At 40.1% G+C, this 20,000-nt stretch overlaps 1 protein-coding gene across 4 annotated transcripts in view; it reads right to left on the bottom strand.

The window, feature by feature from the left end:
* OPA1 (OPA1 mitochondrial dynamin like GTPase) overlaps positions 1–20,000 on the bottom strand; it is a 2,039,562-nt gene that overhangs the window by 412,628 nt on the left and 1,606,934 nt on the right. For all 4 annotated transcript variants that reach the window (XM_044070302.1, XM_044070304.1, XM_044070303.1 and 1 more), the window contains one exon: positions 8,380–8,496. In XM_044070302.1, coding sequence (XP_043926237.1) covers positions 8,380–8,496 — 117 coding nt within the window. The remainder of the gene's footprint in view (positions 1–8,379; positions 8,497–20,000) is intronic.

Here is a 20,000-nt window from a genome sequence, read left to right on the forward strand (position 1 = left end):
TCTGCGTGACACAGGGTTAAATGAAGGGTTACGCAACAGGAATGTGTATAGGTATGTAGTGAGTGTCCAAGCTGTCTTGTGCAATAGTAGTGTAACAGAAAGGGTTTAGCCAAGGTAAAGGGTTAGGGACAGGGGTAAGGTTATCATGCATTACAAAGTTGGAGGTGTGTGTTTGTGTGTGTGAAAGTAATGCATACTAACCATAACTCAGCCACAGCCCCTAACCTTAACCATAAATCTTTCATTAGAAAAGGCCTTTCTCTAATATTACCACTATTCAAATTTGCTCTGAATGATATGGTAAGGTTATGGCTTGTACAGTGGAAAAATGTACTTTGCTTTTATGCTCTATTGAGTTTTGGGTACTTGTGCTGTCAGCGAAATTTTGTGTGATGATAATTTATCCTGTCAAACATTCATGATATAATCATGTGTGTGCATGTGTGTGCATGTGTGCCTGTGTATATGTTAATACACACACACACACACACACACACACAAATATATGCATATAAACTAAATTACTTTTTCTTATAAAGGTAATTTGCTTTACTTTTGAAGTTGGTGCACACATACTTAATAATTTGTGTACCCAGTTTGTCTCCTGGGCAATGGCTGAAATGGGTATACCTGGATACGTCCACTACCACAGCTAAAAAAACGAATAAAATCCCAAAGCTTTTCCAACACTGAAAGGTCATTCCATGCTTAGTGGAAAAAATATAAAATCAAAATCGAAAAACTTCCTTTTAAGAAAAAGGGTGAAAATCTGCCTAGCATTAAGAGTAAATTCATGAACATAATTTGCTATCTGCATACTGTAACTACATACTTTCCAAAGCATTTTAGTCACAGGTCCCTCTGTCCTTTGAACACCACTTCAGAAGGGGAGCTTTCTCCAGCCTTGTTTTTTTAGCTCTCTCCCCTAGGCCACCAAGGCTTCAACAACAGTATAATTGAAGGACTGCTATTAGTGAATCCTGGTCCAGAAAATTATCAGTTCTTTCATTTCAGTAATTCCAGACAAGGAACTCAAAACTAATGCATTACAGTTATATACCTTACTTTGATGGAGAAAGGTAAGCATGCAGTTAGACTTTCTGGTAAGACACTCTTGAAGGTATGTATGTAGTTATGACATATGCCTAACAATCTATTTTCTTTAAGTCAACTTCAGTTAGCATCTCCCAATATCTTATGAGCAGTTACTTATCAGCTGAGCTAATGAGGGTGGTGAGTTTGGATGTTCTGGCTTTTATAGCTTAATGGATGTATGAAGTTTCAACAAAGCTGCTACAACTCAAATGTCCCAAAGGGAAATCTAAGTTTATTTATTTTTACTTTTGCTTACGTGTTTGGGGAACTAGACCATGATTCCATTTTTAAGCATGACTTGGGCACAATAAAAAGGTGGCTACAATATGTGCACTGCTGAAAAGGTTAAGCAGAAGTGAAAGTACATCTACAGAAAATAATAAAACAGGGCAACATGGATTTAATAAAAGGAGTACCTCAAGCACCATCAGTACCCAATGTACATAAATTATCAAAATACGGGTAACAAAGATTTAGTCCATATTGCAACCAAAAGATAACATAATGACTTTGTACAAGAACTATATTCTCTGTAGAAAGGCATCAAGTGATGCCAAAGGAATAGGCATACTGTGTCTTATTTAATAAATTCTGATTATGGGTAATTACAAAACCAAGGTAGACAGGTAAAGGGTTTTGTAATACTAAGAGCTGAATTACATAGTTTACATCCAGGGATAGAAAACATTTAGCAACAATACTGTGCAGAATAAGAAAGAACAGGCAAAAAGAGCTGAAAAGCAAAGGAATGAAGATATCTATTTAAATATCAAAAGGTGAAGTTTAGTCATTGCCCTGCATATAAATTAAATTGCAACTGAGTAGTGTGGCTTGCTTGGCAGTGGGGATCCACTCAACTCCTAAAAGAGTTATGAAGTCTTTCTCCCTTTGGGTACTGTCAAACAAATCTAAAGAGTTTCTTCAGGTGTTTCTAAATCCTTTGCACAATGCTGATGGAATATGTGGTAATGAGGGAGTACACCATTTTTCAAAAGTGGATAACAGCATCTCTTCCCAGTGCAGCCCCATTATTCTTCAAAATGAGATGTCAAATCTGTCATCAATGCCAATGAAGTGGGCAGGTTATTCTGTTTTGGGCAGTTTATTCTGTTTTTTTTTTCCAAGTGCTAAATGAAAGATAGGATCCTGAGCTGACCAGACACCCAGATATTTGTGAGACTAGGCTGCTTCAACCTATCATGAGTGTGAAGAAGTAACAGTCCAATCTGGAAGAACCTTATATAAGCTTAGCCTATGTCCCAGAAAGCAAAAACCTTTGTCTTGCCATGTTTACTCTGATCTCTCTCTCTCTCTATATATATATATATAAATATATATATTTTTTTAAATGGATAAATGAAATGGTCATCATGGACACACTTCAGATACAGCCCAGCCCACAATGACAAGGGGAAGATGCAATATATGTGGACAGTCTAAAGTTGTCAATTTACATGTCTTGGGATGGGGAAAGAAACTATAGTACCAGAGTAAACTCATATGGACATAAGAGGGAATAAGCAAACGCCATGCAGACACCGATTGTAAGTAAGGAATAAACCCTGCAGCCACTATGAATTTCGCTCATCAACAATCAATTAAGATGAAGAAGAGACTGTGTTAACTGAAGAACTTCATAAGGCTTGGTAAGTCCTCAGTTAATGCTGAGTTAGCTGAAAAAAGTAGGTCAGGAGTTTAGGATTACCTAAGGTGAGTGACTGAATGTGTGCACACATGCATGTGTAACATTTGTGAAGAAGAAAAGAAAAGTGACAGAGCACTGACTAATCTTCAGTGTAATGCTGCAGAAAAGAAGAGGGGAGGACAATGCCTTGCCAATCTGCATTCAGGTGATGCAGGTGAAGTAACTATGAATACAGTGAAGAGCTTGATAGTTCAATGCATACCTGTTTAACACAGCATGAAGAAGTGGTGGGACCACAGGATGAGAAGTTCCAGAAAGAATCATAAGGATATTTCCAGTAAGGTTCCTAGAAATCATATGCTCTGCAGAAGGTAGTGGCTATGGACGCTATGGTGGTATTATGGCCTTGCTGCAAACGATGCTGATCAACACACACAAGGCCAAACTCAAAGCAACCTTAAGGTGTTGCTGCTCAATGCTAGGATCCTAAACAGGAAACTCCACACCCAATAGTTAGGGATCTGGAATCACATGTAGACCGTAATCAACACGCATCCAAGATAGCAAGAAATTCATTCTATGCTGCTCAACTCGTGAGCACAGGCATGGCATCCAGGACCAAGGAAGTAATAATACTACTCTACTCAGCCCCCATTAGAACCATCATCGAGTACAATACCCCCTTTGGCATGTAACTAGCCAGGTATCTGCAATAGCTATAATGCCCTCAAAGGTTCCTCACCAGGAGAATCCAAGGTATAAATATCCTGCCCTACACAGATCACCTTAAGTTCTTATCTCTGTACTCAGTCTCCTACAGGTTACTGGGAGTTAATCTAGGCCTAGCAAACATGGTATCCTCAGATCCAGCTCTAATGGATCTCTTGCACAACTACAAGACAAAGACCACCAGAAACACTAGATCCAAGGACCTGAACTTTGTCTGCAAAATAAATAGAACCTGCTGGAGAGACCAATTTGTGTTTCAAAGGATCCCTGTACTATGGAAGAAGCTCCCCATCTATTGAAAGCAGAATTCATCCCTGGCCCTGTTCAAAAGAAACACTGATCATTGGATGGGAAATCTAAAATTCACCCCTGGTATGGCTGACACCCAAGTCTCCGATGGACACAGATTAATGGTAAGTATATTAATCCCCTTCTAACATACCACTCCCCACAAAACCCTTAGCTACCTCTTTATTAACATACCCCACCATACAGGCAGCCAAGGAACTCTGGACCAAAACTAGGTTGGGTTGCACGGCTAGGTCTGTAAAGACCCTGGTCGTCATTAGCCTAGTATGAACCTATGACAATCATCTAGAGCCAGTTGTTCACACCACTATTCTTCCATACCACACACATCCATGCACTCTCACATTTATGACCTACTGAATGTGTTCAGTCCATCTACTGCATGTCTTTTGACTAATGCTGCAGTTTACAGAAGTTCAGTATGTGTGGCAGGAAAGTGATGGGTCTTGAAATAGTTAACTGAAAAGATTGTTTCATGCAGTGGAAGACCCGTGGCTGACTTTCAGTGTCTGGAAAGATACCATTTTAAAAAGGCACATTACTAATAAAGGTGGACAGGATGGAGAAGAAGATGTCATAATATTTGAACTTCCAATAATCTCTTTCCCATTCTAAGTTACAAAAAAATATGTACATTTCTGACGAAAAAACACTGGTTTCCTTTAAAGTAATGAAGTAGTAGAAAGAGCAATGAAGGACAAGAGTGGGTAAAGGAGAATGCCAAAGGTAGGGATGAGGGAAAAGACATAAACGAGAGGAAGAAGCAGAGGCTATGATATGAACTCAAAGTAGACTTCCACTAAGATGGACAGTAATGCTTGCAGGTTTAGAAGGCAATGTTTTGGGATGGTGGAAGAAGAAATACTGCAGTCTACTAAAAAAAAAAAAAAAAAAAGAGTAGGATGAGTTTAAAAAGCAATTAATGCTCATTACAAACAGTGGAGAAAGTAGTGTAGTCACACTGCAATCTGGACTTGTAATTATGAAGCTTTATCCCTGGATTTGAAAAGCCTTATAGTCTAGAGGAGACCTGTGAGGCAACACAATCCTAGTTCTACTTTAATTAAGGGAAAATTGTATTTTGGAAGGAAAGAAGAATGATTAGAAAGTGTTCCATGAACTGATAGTTTGGGAAAAGAATGGGTGCTAGCTAGTCGGTATTAAAGAAAAACACTGAAAACATGTAATCGTCTAGAAAAAAAAAAAACAATATACAAATTACACAATGTGAAAGGAATCACAGAACATATAATCTCCTAGTGCTCTCATCTTTTAAAGGATTCATCAGAAATAACATACAGCAGAAATTCTTGTAAAGACACAAGTAAAATCACATGCTCAAAGTCAGCCAATAATATAACACACACCTCCAAAAACTCCCTAATATAAAATCATTATAAAAGTCAAAGTCACATTTGAAGACTCAATAAAGAACTAATGAATTAAAATATACCACTGTACTGAACTACAAGACTCACTGAAATATTTATAACTTTGGTGCTCTGTTTTTCAAAACACATTTGACCCTAATGCTGTCACTAATTCCAGGAAAAGAGGTGGTACTAGTTCTAAGTTGTCAACATAATTCTTTGACTGCTACCAAGGTATCAAAATTACCACCCAGTTGTGTCACATCCACAAAATCCAAAAGAAAGAGAGGAAAACATTTTGAAGGACTTGCATGTGACTGAATATTTAACTAAAGCACTGGTATTATATTTTGACACATTACTGTTTTTATTTTGTGCCGCAGTAGTTATCATTGTCTTTTCACAGCAAGAGGTTCTCTGGTTCTATGCTCAGCTGGGGTGCTTTCTGGGGAAGTCTGCATGCCTTCACTGTGTAAACATGGGTTTTCTCCAGGTGCTCTGATTTCCAAGAATATGCAGCAGATAGACTGGACACATTCAATAGGTGTGCATGTATGTGGTATAGAAGAACAGGGGTGTGAACATTGGCTCTACATGATTGCAACTGTTGATATGACACCCCAACATGATGTGCAAAAACAGGAAAATGGGGTTGTGAATGGATAATGCTTGGACTTTACTGCATATACATGCTCATATACTCTCTAAGCCAGCTTCCAAGTAGTTGCACCTATGCAAAAAGACCTCATAGCTGTCACATACAGATGTATAATCTATTTAGGTGGAATTGCAAAGTATTTTGCTGAGCCAATACCCCTATCACTTATACATTACTGCCACACAGGTACTGTTCAGCATACATTTACATTGTCTGGAGAATACACATGGGAAAGTCTTGTAGTTTCTGTGTACTGGTAAATGTTGTTTGGCACACCACTTTGTTTTCAAATGAGGCTACATTTTTAATTAAGGAATCAGTTCTGACTGGTGAGGGGGTAGGACCTATACCCTATGATATCTCTGAGTTTTACATTCCTTCCCAATATCTTTGCACAATACACATTTACGGATCATGGATTAAAGTACACATTAACTAATCTGCACACTAAACAACAAATCCTTGAAGCAACAGCCTGTGCAAGAAATACATTAATGGAGGTGAAACAATAAAGAAGAAACCCTGGGTACTTGTATAACATTATCTAAAGGTAAAGAATCAGTGTGGCAAAGCAACAACAATGCTGACCAGAGAACAGGTTGGCAGAGGAAGAGGCTTCACAACCAGAAGCAAAGAGTTGCTGTGAAATAGGACAGAACAGTACAAAGAAGGGCAAAACAAATGGTGCAGTCTTCACAAGAAGCCACACACAGAAACACTATTAAAGCTCAATATATAGTGTGTCTTGACTTCTTTAATATCTGTTGTATATACTTTTTATATCTGTTGTCTATACTCTGCAACTATCAAAATTAATAGTTCTTTTCTAATCATTTTCCAGGAGCCAGATACCCTTTGCCATCTACTGGGCCCTTTTACTCAGTCCAATGACCTTGGTTCTTATATCACTCTTTGAGGAGGAATTATTCTCTCCAGGGGGAAATTAGCCTTTCTTGTCCATGTTAGTGTACAATAGCAAGTGAAAGCAAATGACACTGGTATTGTGGGTGACTTGTATTTTCTAATTATGCACTGAAAATTCCATTCCCTCTCCCCAGCCTGCAACATGTCATTGCAATGGGTAGATAAACTCATGTACAGTTACTACTCAGAAGAGCTGCTGGCACCACTGATGTTTAGCAAGTCTTTTGGGCATGGCTATCCTACAGCCAGTCAGATGACGAACCTTCTTTTGGACTTGATCCCAAGTATTACCATCACAGAAGAAGAGCAGTTCATCAGCCACCAAATACTCTTGCCCTTTGCTCTCAACCCAGGCCATTCAAAAAATCCAAGTAAGTAGTGCAGACTGCCAACCTGCTCATGTTCAAAAAGGCCCACTTTCCAGACTTACTTTTTTTTTTTTTTGTATGCTTTGTGCCCCATCACCTGCCAACCATCAAGCCTCCTCCAATCGGACTTAAACCCATCCATTAACAATTGGTGGGAATACTTTTAGTCAATTAGGGTGAGAGCCATCTGGGCGGGTGGTAGGACCATTAATCAGGCATTCATGAATGTTCCTTATATCCTTACTGGAATCCTGTTAATGAGCATTTTAGCTTACAGGGCTAACCCTCCACTAAGCAAAGGGACATATGATCGACCTGTGCTACTGTGAGGGCCATAATACTTTCCCTGACACAAGTGCATGCACTCAGTGAAGGCTACCATCAATCAGTTATTTGATGCACCACACTACCGCCTCCAGATCACAAACCTACCTCATTCCTCAAATGAATGTTATAGCCCATGACCAGATACACCTCCCCACCCCCCACCCCCAGAATAGGCATGCCCATCCTCCCTGCCAGCTCTCTTAAGCTTCTTAGCTGCTAATTGAACTTGGGTCGCCTGGGCAGTAATGAGAACTCTATCCATCTATGCTACTGAAACGCTTTTGCAAACATATTTTCATAGACAATGAAGCTGGTGAATTTCTGTAAAGAATCATGCAGTGATGAAATGCTGCATCCCTTACAATTCCAGTAAAAAATTCAGTCAAAACATAAAAAATCCAAACAAGCCTAGACATTGGGCATGCAAACAAAACCTGAGCAGAATCTTTCCTCATGCAGTTAACTCACTCCATTGCCATAATGCCACATATGTAGCAAGTCTAACAAATTAGCAAGCATCCTTATTCACAGAAAGAAAATGTTATGTGAACTTCACCTGTTTTTATACAAGTTAATGTGAATGTTCTTGTACCTGAATATATAGTATTGCAAGCATACCTCTCAACTTCTTTGTTTGAGAATCATGGAAAAGGCCCAAAAATCAGAGACAATTTTTAAAAATTACTCTAATTCATTTTATTCCAGTGGAACAACATTAATATGCATTTTCTGAACAGTAAGAAGCATGAAACTATGTCTAGTATTGATGAATAAATAATAGCAATCCTCATTGATTTACCAGAAAACCAAGCACTTTATAAGGGCCTGGGCAGAAATATAAGGCAAAATCAGGAACAATTGAGAAGTATGCTGTAAGCAGTTGCTGACCCTAGGAGATCATACAAACATTAGTTTCTAAACAATAACCATTACATTTCAAGATCTGAAACATACCTCTGAGTCAACAAAATGTCTCTGATAATAGTAGAAACCTCTTCTACACAGATTGCAATGATCAACTGCTGTCCTTAAGAAATGCCTTCTGTAAATTTGGTGCCAAGTATCTTTAATCTGAAATGTAAAAAAAATCAGTTAATTCCCCATGGTGAAGCTCTGTTTTGAAATATGTTAAAACAGCAAATACATGGCTTCACATATACAACACAACAGTGTACAGATCTGTAACACTGATGGAGGTTTTTCAAGTTCACTTCCCTCTCTCTCTCGCGCTCTTATTATGAATGTATACACTTTTGAGTATGCTATGGTCTAGCTCAACTGGCTTCCAGGGAACTAAACATATACACTTTACTAATCCCTCAACTCCAAGGTCATAATTTCTGAAAAAAAGACAGTTGTAGGAAAGGTACAATGGTGCAGAAGCCCCCTTACAAAGGACATTAATGATCAATCCACGTCTTGTCTAGTCTACCTAGCTATCTGTCAGTTGAAATATCAGCTCGCAGAACTGTGCACACTCATGCTGCTGCTGCAGGGGCAGTACTAAAAACACTGCAAATTTCCTTACACAGCACACTAGGATGTTATGACATGGTAGAAGGAGGGGTTTGCTGGACAGTTCTCTGGCCTTGAGACAATTACGGTCTGTCCATTGGTATGCATGATTCTGGAGGGCTGAAGACAAACCCTCAAGATTCTGAAAAGAAGATGCTCTTCCAAAATGGTGATAGCTAAAAGTAAGGAGAGGTGCAGGGAAGCAAACAACCTCCATGGCTGCCTGGATGTCAGCTCCCTTTGATTAGTTCTCACCTCTGCCAGGAATAATAGGGAGGAATGAATGGGATCAAGACCTATTGAAGGGTGTTGAATGCTGGCAGGTACGGAGGTGTAGAACAATTAGAAAAAAGCCAGCTGTGGAAGCATAGTAAGGACAAGGCCTAAACAATCCAAGATCAGTTAGTAGCTTGAGCTTTTGACAGAGCTGGCAAGGAAACATGAGCGTGCCTGTCCTGGGAGGGAGGAGGTGGTCTGGAGTAATCCAATGCCAGAACCCTTGGGCGGCACTGCAGGAGTCACTTCGGGGGGAGGGAGCATTGGCCACTAAGCCACTTTAGTGCTAACTTTCACTCAAAGCACAAGAGGAGTGTGCCCCTGAATCAAGGAGGGTGGTGTGGTCCCCATGGCGATGAAGCTGCCTGTAAGAAGGACCCCTCAGCCAGATCTCATTCTCACTGCAAAATATATATGACAAAAAAATGGATAGGCATGGCTGATAGGGGAAGGCTTCATGGTCAACTGGCACTTGGAAATAAGCAAAAAGAAAAAAACAAGCAGCAAGTAAAAATATTTTCTTAATATGACAAGAGCATGACCTTATTAACTGCTGACACCTGGCCATTAACTGTTAGCAAGTTATCAAATATCATCCCCAGACTGTGCACACAAGGCACAAATTCCAGCACTCTCACCAAAAAAAGAAAGAAAAGCCTGGGATGGACACACAGTGGCACTGCCAGTGTCACTCCAGTCTCTGGTGGGGTCAATATCACATGACTTAAAATCCATTCAAGCCTGAATGTCTACCAGTTTTCTAAGTCAGTAAAATCACACACTCATGAAAAGGGTAACTCTAACTAGAGGTTATCAGAGCAGCAAATGTGAACACGCCTACCTTTGACAGCAACTAATAAAATAAGCACATACATGCATTACTGATAAACTTGTAAATATGAATATAAATCCTTGTATCATGTGATGGATAGTTAACTGGCTGTCTGACAAAACCCATGTAGTTAGAGTAGCAGGTGCCACTTCTGAAAGCAAAACAGTTACCCGTGGAGTGCTACAGGGCTCAGTTTTCAGCCCTCTCCTATTAAGCATATCTTTTCCAGATCTTCAGGCCAGCAATTCTGGCCCATGGTCAACTTAGCTTGCAGATTACTGCAAATTGGGTGTTATTATCCAAACTTCAACTGACTCATAACTGCTCCAACACAGCTTAGACTATGTTAACAACTGATGCAAGGACAATAGTCTTAAATTAAATGTAAAAAAATGTAGTACAGTTAATTTTGGTACACAAAACAGTTTCACTTACTGTATAGGAGATGCACCTCTCCAATCAGACACTGTTGTAAGGGAACTGGGTACTCTTGTTGATAACGCCTCATTATTTGACCATCATGGCTCCACAGTAGTTTGGAAAGCCTGTTATCTAATTTCTAAAGACATCTCCACTACATCCAAAGAAGTCTGGACTCCCCCTTTACTCATATCTTATCAGACCCACTATTGATAATGTACGTTTTGGCATGTATTTATCTAAACATATCACATAGCTCGAGACATCTCAGAGATTCACATCTAAAAAGATCAGTGGCCTCAAAAATCTCAGTTATCAGAAGAGACTGGAAGCACTTTGTCTGTACTCAGTCTCTTACAGACTCCTCCATGGACATCTATTTCTAGCCTTTTGCGCCATAAAAGATCCAACCCTATTTGATCTCCTATTTTTTCATAAAAAGAATAGTTGTGTAAAATCTTACCATAACTATAGATGTCCTTCTCTTCCATGTTGCAGTATTCTTATTGTGGGATTTCCCACCTCAGGCGACCCGATGTCGGCTCCTATACAAAAGCTTATGCCTGGCTGCTGCAGTTGCATGGGACGTCACACACAAGGCAATAAACCAGGGACCTTAAATGCGATGTCTGCACACACAGACCTCAGAACTTGAAGGCCAGACAGACAGTCTTAAGAGAGGAATAAGTGATTGTCAGCTAGAAGAGTCAAGTGTCATATGCTGGCTAATTGCTCTTGGTTAAGGGTAGAGGTTCCCAGAAACTAGGAGCTAGGTTAGTAGTCCAATGTAATGCAGGGGGAAGGTGGGAGGGATGGAATACTGCAACATGGAAGAGAAGGACATCTATGGTTATGGTAAGATTTTACACAACTACTCTATGTCCTTCTATTCCTATATTGCAGTATTCTTACTGTGGGACAGTACCACAGCTAGTTAGACGTAAGGGTGGCGGTAGAGGTGAAAGATTCCAGAAACCCATGCAGGATATTCCTAGCAAAGCCTGCCCTGGCTCTGGAGACTTGATCAAGTTTGTAGTGTTTGGTGAAGGTGTGGATAGTGGACAAGGTGGCAATTTCTAAAATGGAAGCTGTGTCCAGCCCTTTGAGGAAGGCTTTTGAAGTAGCCATACCTCTAGTGGAATGGGCTCCGACCCCCTGGGGCAAAAGTTTGCCATGGTGAGAGTAGCAGAAATAAATTAATTTTATGATCCATCCTGAAATAGTTTGCTTGCAAACTGCCTTGCCCATAGCCCTGGGGTGGAAGGAGACAAAAAGTTATTCAGATTTTCTCAAAGGTTTAGTTTTGTCTAGGTAGAGGTAGGAGAGGGGAAGAAGGTAGGCAGGTGAATATACTGACTTAAGGACAGCTCTTTACCACTTTAGGCATGAAGGAAGGGTTAGTGTGTAAGGTCACCCTGTCTTTGTGGAATACAGTGTAGGGGGGGGCAGGCCATTAGTGCCTGTAACTCTGACACCCTCCTAGTAGAAGTTATGGTGACCAACAGTACAGTTTCCCATGTTCAGAGTTCTAAAGTAGCATTGCTAGCCGGTTCAAAGGGGCTAAGTGCTAGTTTCTCCAGGACAAAGTTTAGATCCCAGGGTGGCGGGATGGGTTTTCCTAGGTGGTACGACGTGTAAGACCCCTCTCAGGAAAAGTTCAACATCTAGCCTGGATAGTAAAGGGGGGGGGGGGCTAGAGGCAGGCAGGAAGGCAGACATGGATGAAAGATGTACTTTCACTGAGGAGTAAGAAAGTACATCCTTAATGAGTTCAAACATATATGTAAGGACTAGGTAGGGTCCCTGTCTTTACGTAAACACTATTTTGAGAATCTCTCCCATTTTGATAAGTATGATTTTCTAGTAGCAGATTTCCTGGCCTCCCTCAGGACTGTAAGCATGTCCTCTGAATAGTGGTGTCTAAAATGAACTAGCAGGTTATCACCCAGAGTGTTAGTGTTAACATCTGTAGGTGAGGACAGATTAGGGTTCTCTTTTGTTGTGTGAGAAGATCCACCTTGTGGGGTAACTTGTGGTGACTGCTCTTGGCTAGTGAGTGAAGTGGGGGGAAGCAGTGCTGCCTTGGCCAGTAGGGTGTCACCAACACGATTTCTGGTTTGTTCTTGGTTTTCAGTAGGACATTTTGAATTAGAGGGAAGGAGGAAAAGGCATAAAGAAACAGTCTCTTCCAAGAAGTGCTGAAGGCATCTACTCTCCAGGCTACTGGGAGTGATCCTTGGTGCAGAAATCGATCAACTCCCTGTTCTGGGGGGAGGCAAACAGATCCACTTGAGGAGTTCCCCACCGGTGGACAATGTCTGGAAAGATTTCCCTGTTCAGCATCCACTCGTGCTGTAGAGAAGACGTTCTGCTTAGATGATCTGCCTATTTGTTGTCCTGAGAGGGTATGTATGAGGCCTGCAGGGACAGATTGTGCCTGGAGGTGATTTCCAGATTTACAGGGTTATTCTGCAAAGGAGGTATGCTTTGGTCCCTCCTTGTTTGTTGAGGTACCACATGACTGTGCTGTTGTCTGTGAATATTAGAAGGGGTCCCGGGTGGAGGCCAAGAAGAAAACTCTCTAGGACTAGGAGAACTGCAGTCATCTCCCTGACATTGATAAGTTTCTTTTGAAGGGTCGGACTCCAAACTTCCTGAACTCTGAAATCCTTGCAGGTGGCACCCCACCCTAGATCTGAAGCATCTGTGAAGATGAACTGGTTTGGGGAGGGCATTTGGAGAGGCATTCTTGGGTTGAAACGGGTTAGGTGGGCTGACAAAGGCAGATGGGCAAGGCAATCTAGTATTGTTGGGTGCATTTCTATCCTGAAAGGACTGTCTAGGACTTGGTTAAGAGGTGGCAGGTCTGGAGAATGTTTGCCTTCTGGTTACCCTCCTGTGCCTGGAGGATGAAGGAGTGGCAGAGGAAGGGGTTCTCCTGACAAATGAGGTTTTCGCAGAATAGTTCCTGGAACACTTTTGAATAGGGAAGTGCAAATGCTTGATGTCCTGCAGTTCCTTGATTTTCTCCTGCAGATTTTTAAAAAGCTCTGCAGACTGTTTTCCAAACAAAAGGTTATGGTCTAAGGGGGCATCCATACTCTTAGTTTTAAAGTCTTCAGGCAGAGGTTGTAGGTGCAGCCAGGAGTATCTGCAGGGGCAGAAGCAGATGCTGCTGACCTAGCAGAGGCCTCTGCAGCATCATAACTGCACCTAATTGAATGTCTGGCTACCTGTTATGCCAGAGACTATTTAGATGTTATGTCTGCTTTGGTAGGGCTGTCAGGTGTGGCAGCCAGGATGTCAGTTGCTTGAGAGACAAGGTCCAGTGCATATTTTACCATGTGTGTCTGGTAATTTATAGCACGGAAGGCCAGGGTGGAAGAGGTGTACACTTTTTTACCAATCCTGTCCATGGTTTTGCTGTCTTTATCAGTAGGCAAAAGAGAAGCAGAGGTTATAAGTCTGGATTGCTTGTCTGGAGAGACAGCAATGACTGCAGGTTCTGCCAAAGGGGGTTTAACTAAGAATTTATGGTCATCAGGAACCTTATAAAACCTGTCTGGTCTTTTAAGTGCAGGTGGTTGAGAATCTAGGTTTTTGGATGCAGAGGTAAAATCATCTAGATAGGCAGGTAAGACTAGTGGGATGGCTGATGGAGAGGGAGAGTCCACTTGAAGGAGTTAAAAATACCTCCTCTGGGTGTCAGTCATCTGGGTAGTGGCCCATTTAAAGTACTCTTTCATCTTAATTATTGTTTAATCAAAGGTAATGTCCTCTGGTGGTGAGTCCCCTTCAATAGATTCCTCATCTGGTGAATAGTATTCTAAAGGGGAGGCAATCTGGGATGCATAAGAAATGGACTCTTCAGAAGAAGAGTAGTAAGGTTCTAGTCCCTCCTCTCCTTCTTGGGTAGTCTGCAAGGGGAGAGAAAGGACAGATGCAGGCCTAGGGCTGAGCACAGGTACAGTAGTGAGAGAACATGGGCCTGAGGGCCATAAAGGCCTGCACCAGAGAATTTGTGAAAGATTGCCAGTCAGGGACTCCTTCAGGGGTAGGAGTCAGATGTTTAGTTTTCTGTTTACGTTTAGTAGGCATAGGTTTGGGAGAAGGCCTAGGTTCAGAAGCTTGAGTCTCAGGAACAGGAGTCTCCGAAGGCTAACCAACTGTATCCTGTTTTCCCTTGACATCGGTAGGAACCAAAGTCTGGACTATCTCCATGGATGTGCAGGCCGCAACTTCTGAAGCAGCTTCCCCAGTGGGAGCCATCGAAGTAGTAGTTTCTGTCGGATGTCCCTCAACTCCTATATTGGAAGCTGGCACGACGTCCGATGGCAGAGAGGCAACGGAAGTAGGCCTGGAAACTTTGGCTTTTTTCGCAGTGGTTCAATTGGAGTGGCTGATTCAGGGTCCAGTCTAAGTGCAGGCTTTTTGATACGTTGGTTCTCTAAATATAAATTTAATGCAGCCAGATGGCTCCAGAGGGTCTTCGGTATGAAAAATTGGCAAATGGAACACCCAGTATATGTCTGTGTTCCTTACCAAGACAAAAGACGCAACGGTCGTGGGTATCCTTATGCATTATCTCCGCAATGGCATTTGTCCTTTTTAGCTGACATTGGCTAATATAAAATACAGCTAACCAAGCTCAAGCAAAAAGAATGTAAGGTTGTCCCAATAGGGTACTTAGCTTTTTAGAAGTCTTCTAGAGAGGCAGCGAAGCGAACGATGTGACATCATCTGCGTCTGAAAAGTTCTGGGGTCTGTGCATGCAGACATCACATTTAAGGTTCCTCATTTATGGCCCTACATGTGACGTCCCACGCAACTACAGCAACCAGGGTTAAGCTTTTGTATAGGAGCCAACATCAGGTTGCCTGAGGTGGGAAATCCCACAGTAAGAATACTGCAACACAGGAATAGAAGGACATCTAATGGTACATCAAATACTCGCTTAAAGGGACTAAACCTTAATCAGCAAGTAAATAAGACACGTTGGCGTAAAAGATTCTCATCCCAATGTATCCCTCATCTCTGGAACAAACTTCCACTTCTATTTTTTACAACAGATGTCAAAGACTTATTTTCAGTAATACCACATCAACAGGGGCTTGACTAGTTGTTTGAGTTTCTTATTGAAAACAGTGAATTGAGTGGGACAGAAAATAAAGTTATCTTGAATTTGATGGATATGGTTCTGACAAATAGTTTCATTTATTTTGATGGTATGATTTTTAGACAGAAAGATGCAGTGGCCATGGGTTCATTTTGTGTCCCCATTTTTGCTAATAAGGGGATGTGAGACAAGAAATGTATTCTAAATTCTGAGTTTACAAACTGTTGGTCCTTTTATACTAGATATTTAGATGACATCTGCATTTTTTGGACTGACCATCAAGAAAGGATAAGCAAACAACCAATGACCAAGATATGGGACAAATAACAAGAAAAATAACCAAGTATAAAAAACACAAATTCAGTCCCAGCAAGGCAGCAAAAAATAAAACTTCCAAATGGGAATAAAAATAAAGTTTAATCAAACAAGGTAAGCACTTCATCAGACAACTGGAAGCTTTATTTTTTGCTGCCTTGCTGAGACTGAACTTGTGTTTTTTATACATCAAGAAAGGATACAGGACTTTCTTCATTACATCAACACCACCACCTCCTTTTTAAGTTTACTCATTCAGTTTCTGGTGAAACCTTATACTATTTAGACATTGAGTTAACCAAAGACAGAGCTAATAGTGGATTTGTACCTTCTATTTTCAAAAAAATAAAATACTTGAATATCTTTCTACATTTTACAAGCAGCCATCCTATGCATCAGAAAAAAGCAATGGTTAAGGGACAACTGGTTACAGTTGCTAGGATGGTTTCTGAATGTTCTGCTTTTTTATTGGAATGTGAAAAATGAAAGAACATGTTTTTGAGAAGAGGGTTTCTGGAAAAAAATTCTTATTTGCATTATGACTGGGGTGGTTTCCAAGGCAGAACTTGGCACATTTACCCCACATTTGGGGAATACACACAGTTGTAATGCTATTAAGCCACCCTTCCCTAAGACTTGGGGAACAGTTTGTATTAACCACCTATAGTCCAGATTTTTTAGGCATTAAAAACATTATTCAAAGGAAATGGGGTGTTTTTAGTCAGACAAATCAGTGAAAATGGTGTGGGTTTCCCCGTTGTTTACAGTGCAAAGGGGAATGTGTCTTAAGCTATTTGAATGTAATAATGGTGGCCAACATTAAAACTGAAGCAAATGGGGGACTTTTAAATGTGGGTGATGCAACACTTAAAAATTATTTTTTAACACTTATGTTGTCACTGTGGGTATCACTAATATTATCCCTGAATTTTAATGTATTTGTCATTCTAAGGCTATTGTTTATGCAGTTATCTGTCAGAAATGTGATTGTTTCTACAGTGGAAAAACCAAACGAGCTTTTAAGGACAGAATAAGGGAACATACATATAATACTGGAAAGAACGACCTTAATAATGCCTTGGCCAAAAAACATTTCTGAATTTTCTGAGCATTATATATATATATTTTTTTGGTATAGAAACTTCACAAACTAATCCACGGAGTGGCACACTGGACCTTTTTTTACAGGTTTGTGAATTACTCTGGCAGATTAAAAGCAGGAGTTAATACTAATATCTTTAGGCTTTTCCCAGTTAGGGGTCACCACAGCTGAACTCTGGTCTGCTAATGATTGGCAGTGGATTTTTACAGTGCCCAGGTGGCAGCCCGACACCCAACTTTCAAAGAAGGTACACCTATTCACACATGCACCTACCTGCATGTCTTTAAATGTCACCCGACCGCGGGGAGGACATGCAGACTCCACACAGAAGGTGCTCCAGCCAAGAACCGAACCAAAGAACCTCTTGCTGTGAGGCGACAACACTAACTGCTGCACCACCACAAAGCAGGAGTTAATACTGGTTTAAATGACAACATTTCTACTAATTGTTTACTTAAGCTAAAATCTTTAGGCTTATGTGAGGTTTTATTTAGGCTGTACTTTTATTTTATGGTTTCTTAATGTTAATGAAATCTAGTTACTTAAGGTTTTTAATTTTGTTTTTTTCCTGATGTGTCATGACTAGTGATGTCATGTATTTAAACTGAGTTCTTGTGTTGGTTTGTTATTCAGATGAAGTTTCACAATTGAAATGAAAGTGCCCAATTAAACTGTTACTTTTATCTGGACTTGGCTGTTAACCTTTCTTGGACTGTCTTAAAGTGTCCCTCCCAGTTTTCATTTTCACTGGTTGTGTTTTGTTTGCTTTCTGGAATAAACTTACACTACATGTCAAGCAGACTATCACCCTTGCCATCTTCAAGGTAAACCTAGATAATTAGATGGGTATCCTCAAATTCTCTCCCAGTCTCTCTCTTCTTGAGGGTGAGGGAAATTTTAAAGAAGATTTTTTTTGTCTAGGCTTGAAGTGGTCTGCAGACAGATTGCCTATTGCAAATAAAATAAGGAACTCAGAAATTCAATGATATAATTGGTATGGTAGTCAAAAAAAGATAGCTCTATTTGCAGATGATATTATTTTATACCTAATAAAACCAGAAATGGACATTACAGTGCTGTTGAACATTTTGAGACAGTTTCAAATCTTTTTCAGGATACAAAATTAATGAAGCTAAAACAAAGGCAACAGCAGTAAATTATGGGCACACACTCAAATTGAAACAGCAATATCCACATTTATGGCAACATGATAAAATGAAGTATTTAGGAATATGGATTAAAAATTATTCTGGTGTGGCAGCTAAGGATATGTGGTAAGAGACTAAAAGGATAATTCAAAAGCTGAGAAAATGGAAGCTCTGTTACATGGATATGGATAGTAAGATACAAGCGGTTAAATGGTTTTAGTCCCTTTAAGTCCTATACACAGGTTAGGCATATTTTTATCAGCCACAGGAGAAGTTGTGGATAGCTATTAACAAAGAGATGAAGGATCTTATCTGGGAGGGGAAGATGGCAAGTGGAATATGCTGATTCTTCCAATAGAACAAGGCAGATTGGAATTACCCAATTTGAAGGGGTATTTCAGAGATACACAGTTAAGGCTCCTATACACAGCCCAAGCAGAAATATATGATTCAAAGTGGAAAGGTATGATGATGAAACAGGGGGGGAAGCTCAAGAAACAAGGAGAGACTGGGATTTTGGAAGCAGAACTTTAAGGAGAATAAGAATAATTATACAGAATAAAAAAAATAATCACACAGAATATTATATTCATAAAGCACAGAAAGCATTTTAAGAATAGGCAAACATGGAAATAGGCAAGAGGGAGTTGGAATGTGTTGGAGAAAATTGGCTAAGGAAACAAGGTATTGGGAACAAATAACTAGAGAGGGAAAGGTAACAGAATGGGAAGAAGCCAAAAATGTATTTGGACTGCAGGTGACAGACTGCCTTCTCTATAATGGACTGATATCAGAGTATAGGCAAAGAGAGAGAAATAGAGGGGTCCTAAACAAAAGACCAGCACCGGTACAGTTTTTAGTAGAATCTACAACAGAAGCTGCTGTTAAAAAATGAATAATTAGAACAGCATATAAAATATTGCATGATAACTATAATAATCAATCAGAAGAGGTTAGAAATAACTGGGAAAAGAGATTATGTAAACAAGTCACAAAGAAACAATGGGGGATATATATTTGTCTCCTAAATATGCAACAAAATATAGAAGATTTAGAATTTTGGCTTGGAAATGTTTTCATAGATATTTTATACCCCAAGTAGACTCCACAGAATTTTTCCTCAGATAGACAGCAAATGCTGGAGGTGGAGAGGGAAGAAAGAGGTAAATGAGAACATCTTTTCTGGGAGTGTAATGAGCTGGCAGACTTTAAACATTCTCTGATGACTACACTATCAGAGATAATGAGTGAGCAAACTGGTGTAACTAAGGACATGATTCTTCTGAGCTGTGATACAGAATCATAACTGTCTAGACATAGTAAGGTCTTGCTAAGTCTAATTATGGTGGCTGACAAAAATCCAATTCAAAGTCTTAACCAACTGTACTAGAAGTAGTAAACACAGTAACAGAGATAAAACAACTGGAATTGGGATCTGTAGAAAAGGGTAGGAGGAAATTACATAAAAATGCGACTTGTGGGAACAAAACATACAGGGGAGGAATGAGGCTTAAAGAAGGCAGGATCTAAATGAGCTATGTAATGACTGACAATGATTTGGTAGATTATAAGTGATATATACTGTTTGCAACTAAAATTATGTCAATATGGTTTGTGATGTAAAATGCTTGCAACTAAAATTAAGTCAATATGGTTTGTTTTCATTTATATGAATGTATGTTTACCTATATCGTAAGTGATAATTTCATAAAAATGTTTCTTGTTTAAAAAAAATAGACTCACTTACTTTGCCAGAGGTGATCTGCCTCTTTTACCCCTTAGTGTTGGCATCTTGGCTAAAACGTTTGATATTCCCACAGTGTCTTTTTAGGTACAGTTCACCTAGTGGAC

This window comes from Protopterus annectens, chromosome 4.part1 (assembly GCF_019279795.1).
Source record: "Protopterus annectens isolate FY-2018-M chromosome 4.part1, PAN1.0, whole genome shotgun sequence".
NCBI classification, from domain to species: Eukaryota; Metazoa; Chordata; order Ceratodontiformes; family Protopteridae; genus Protopterus; species Protopterus annectens.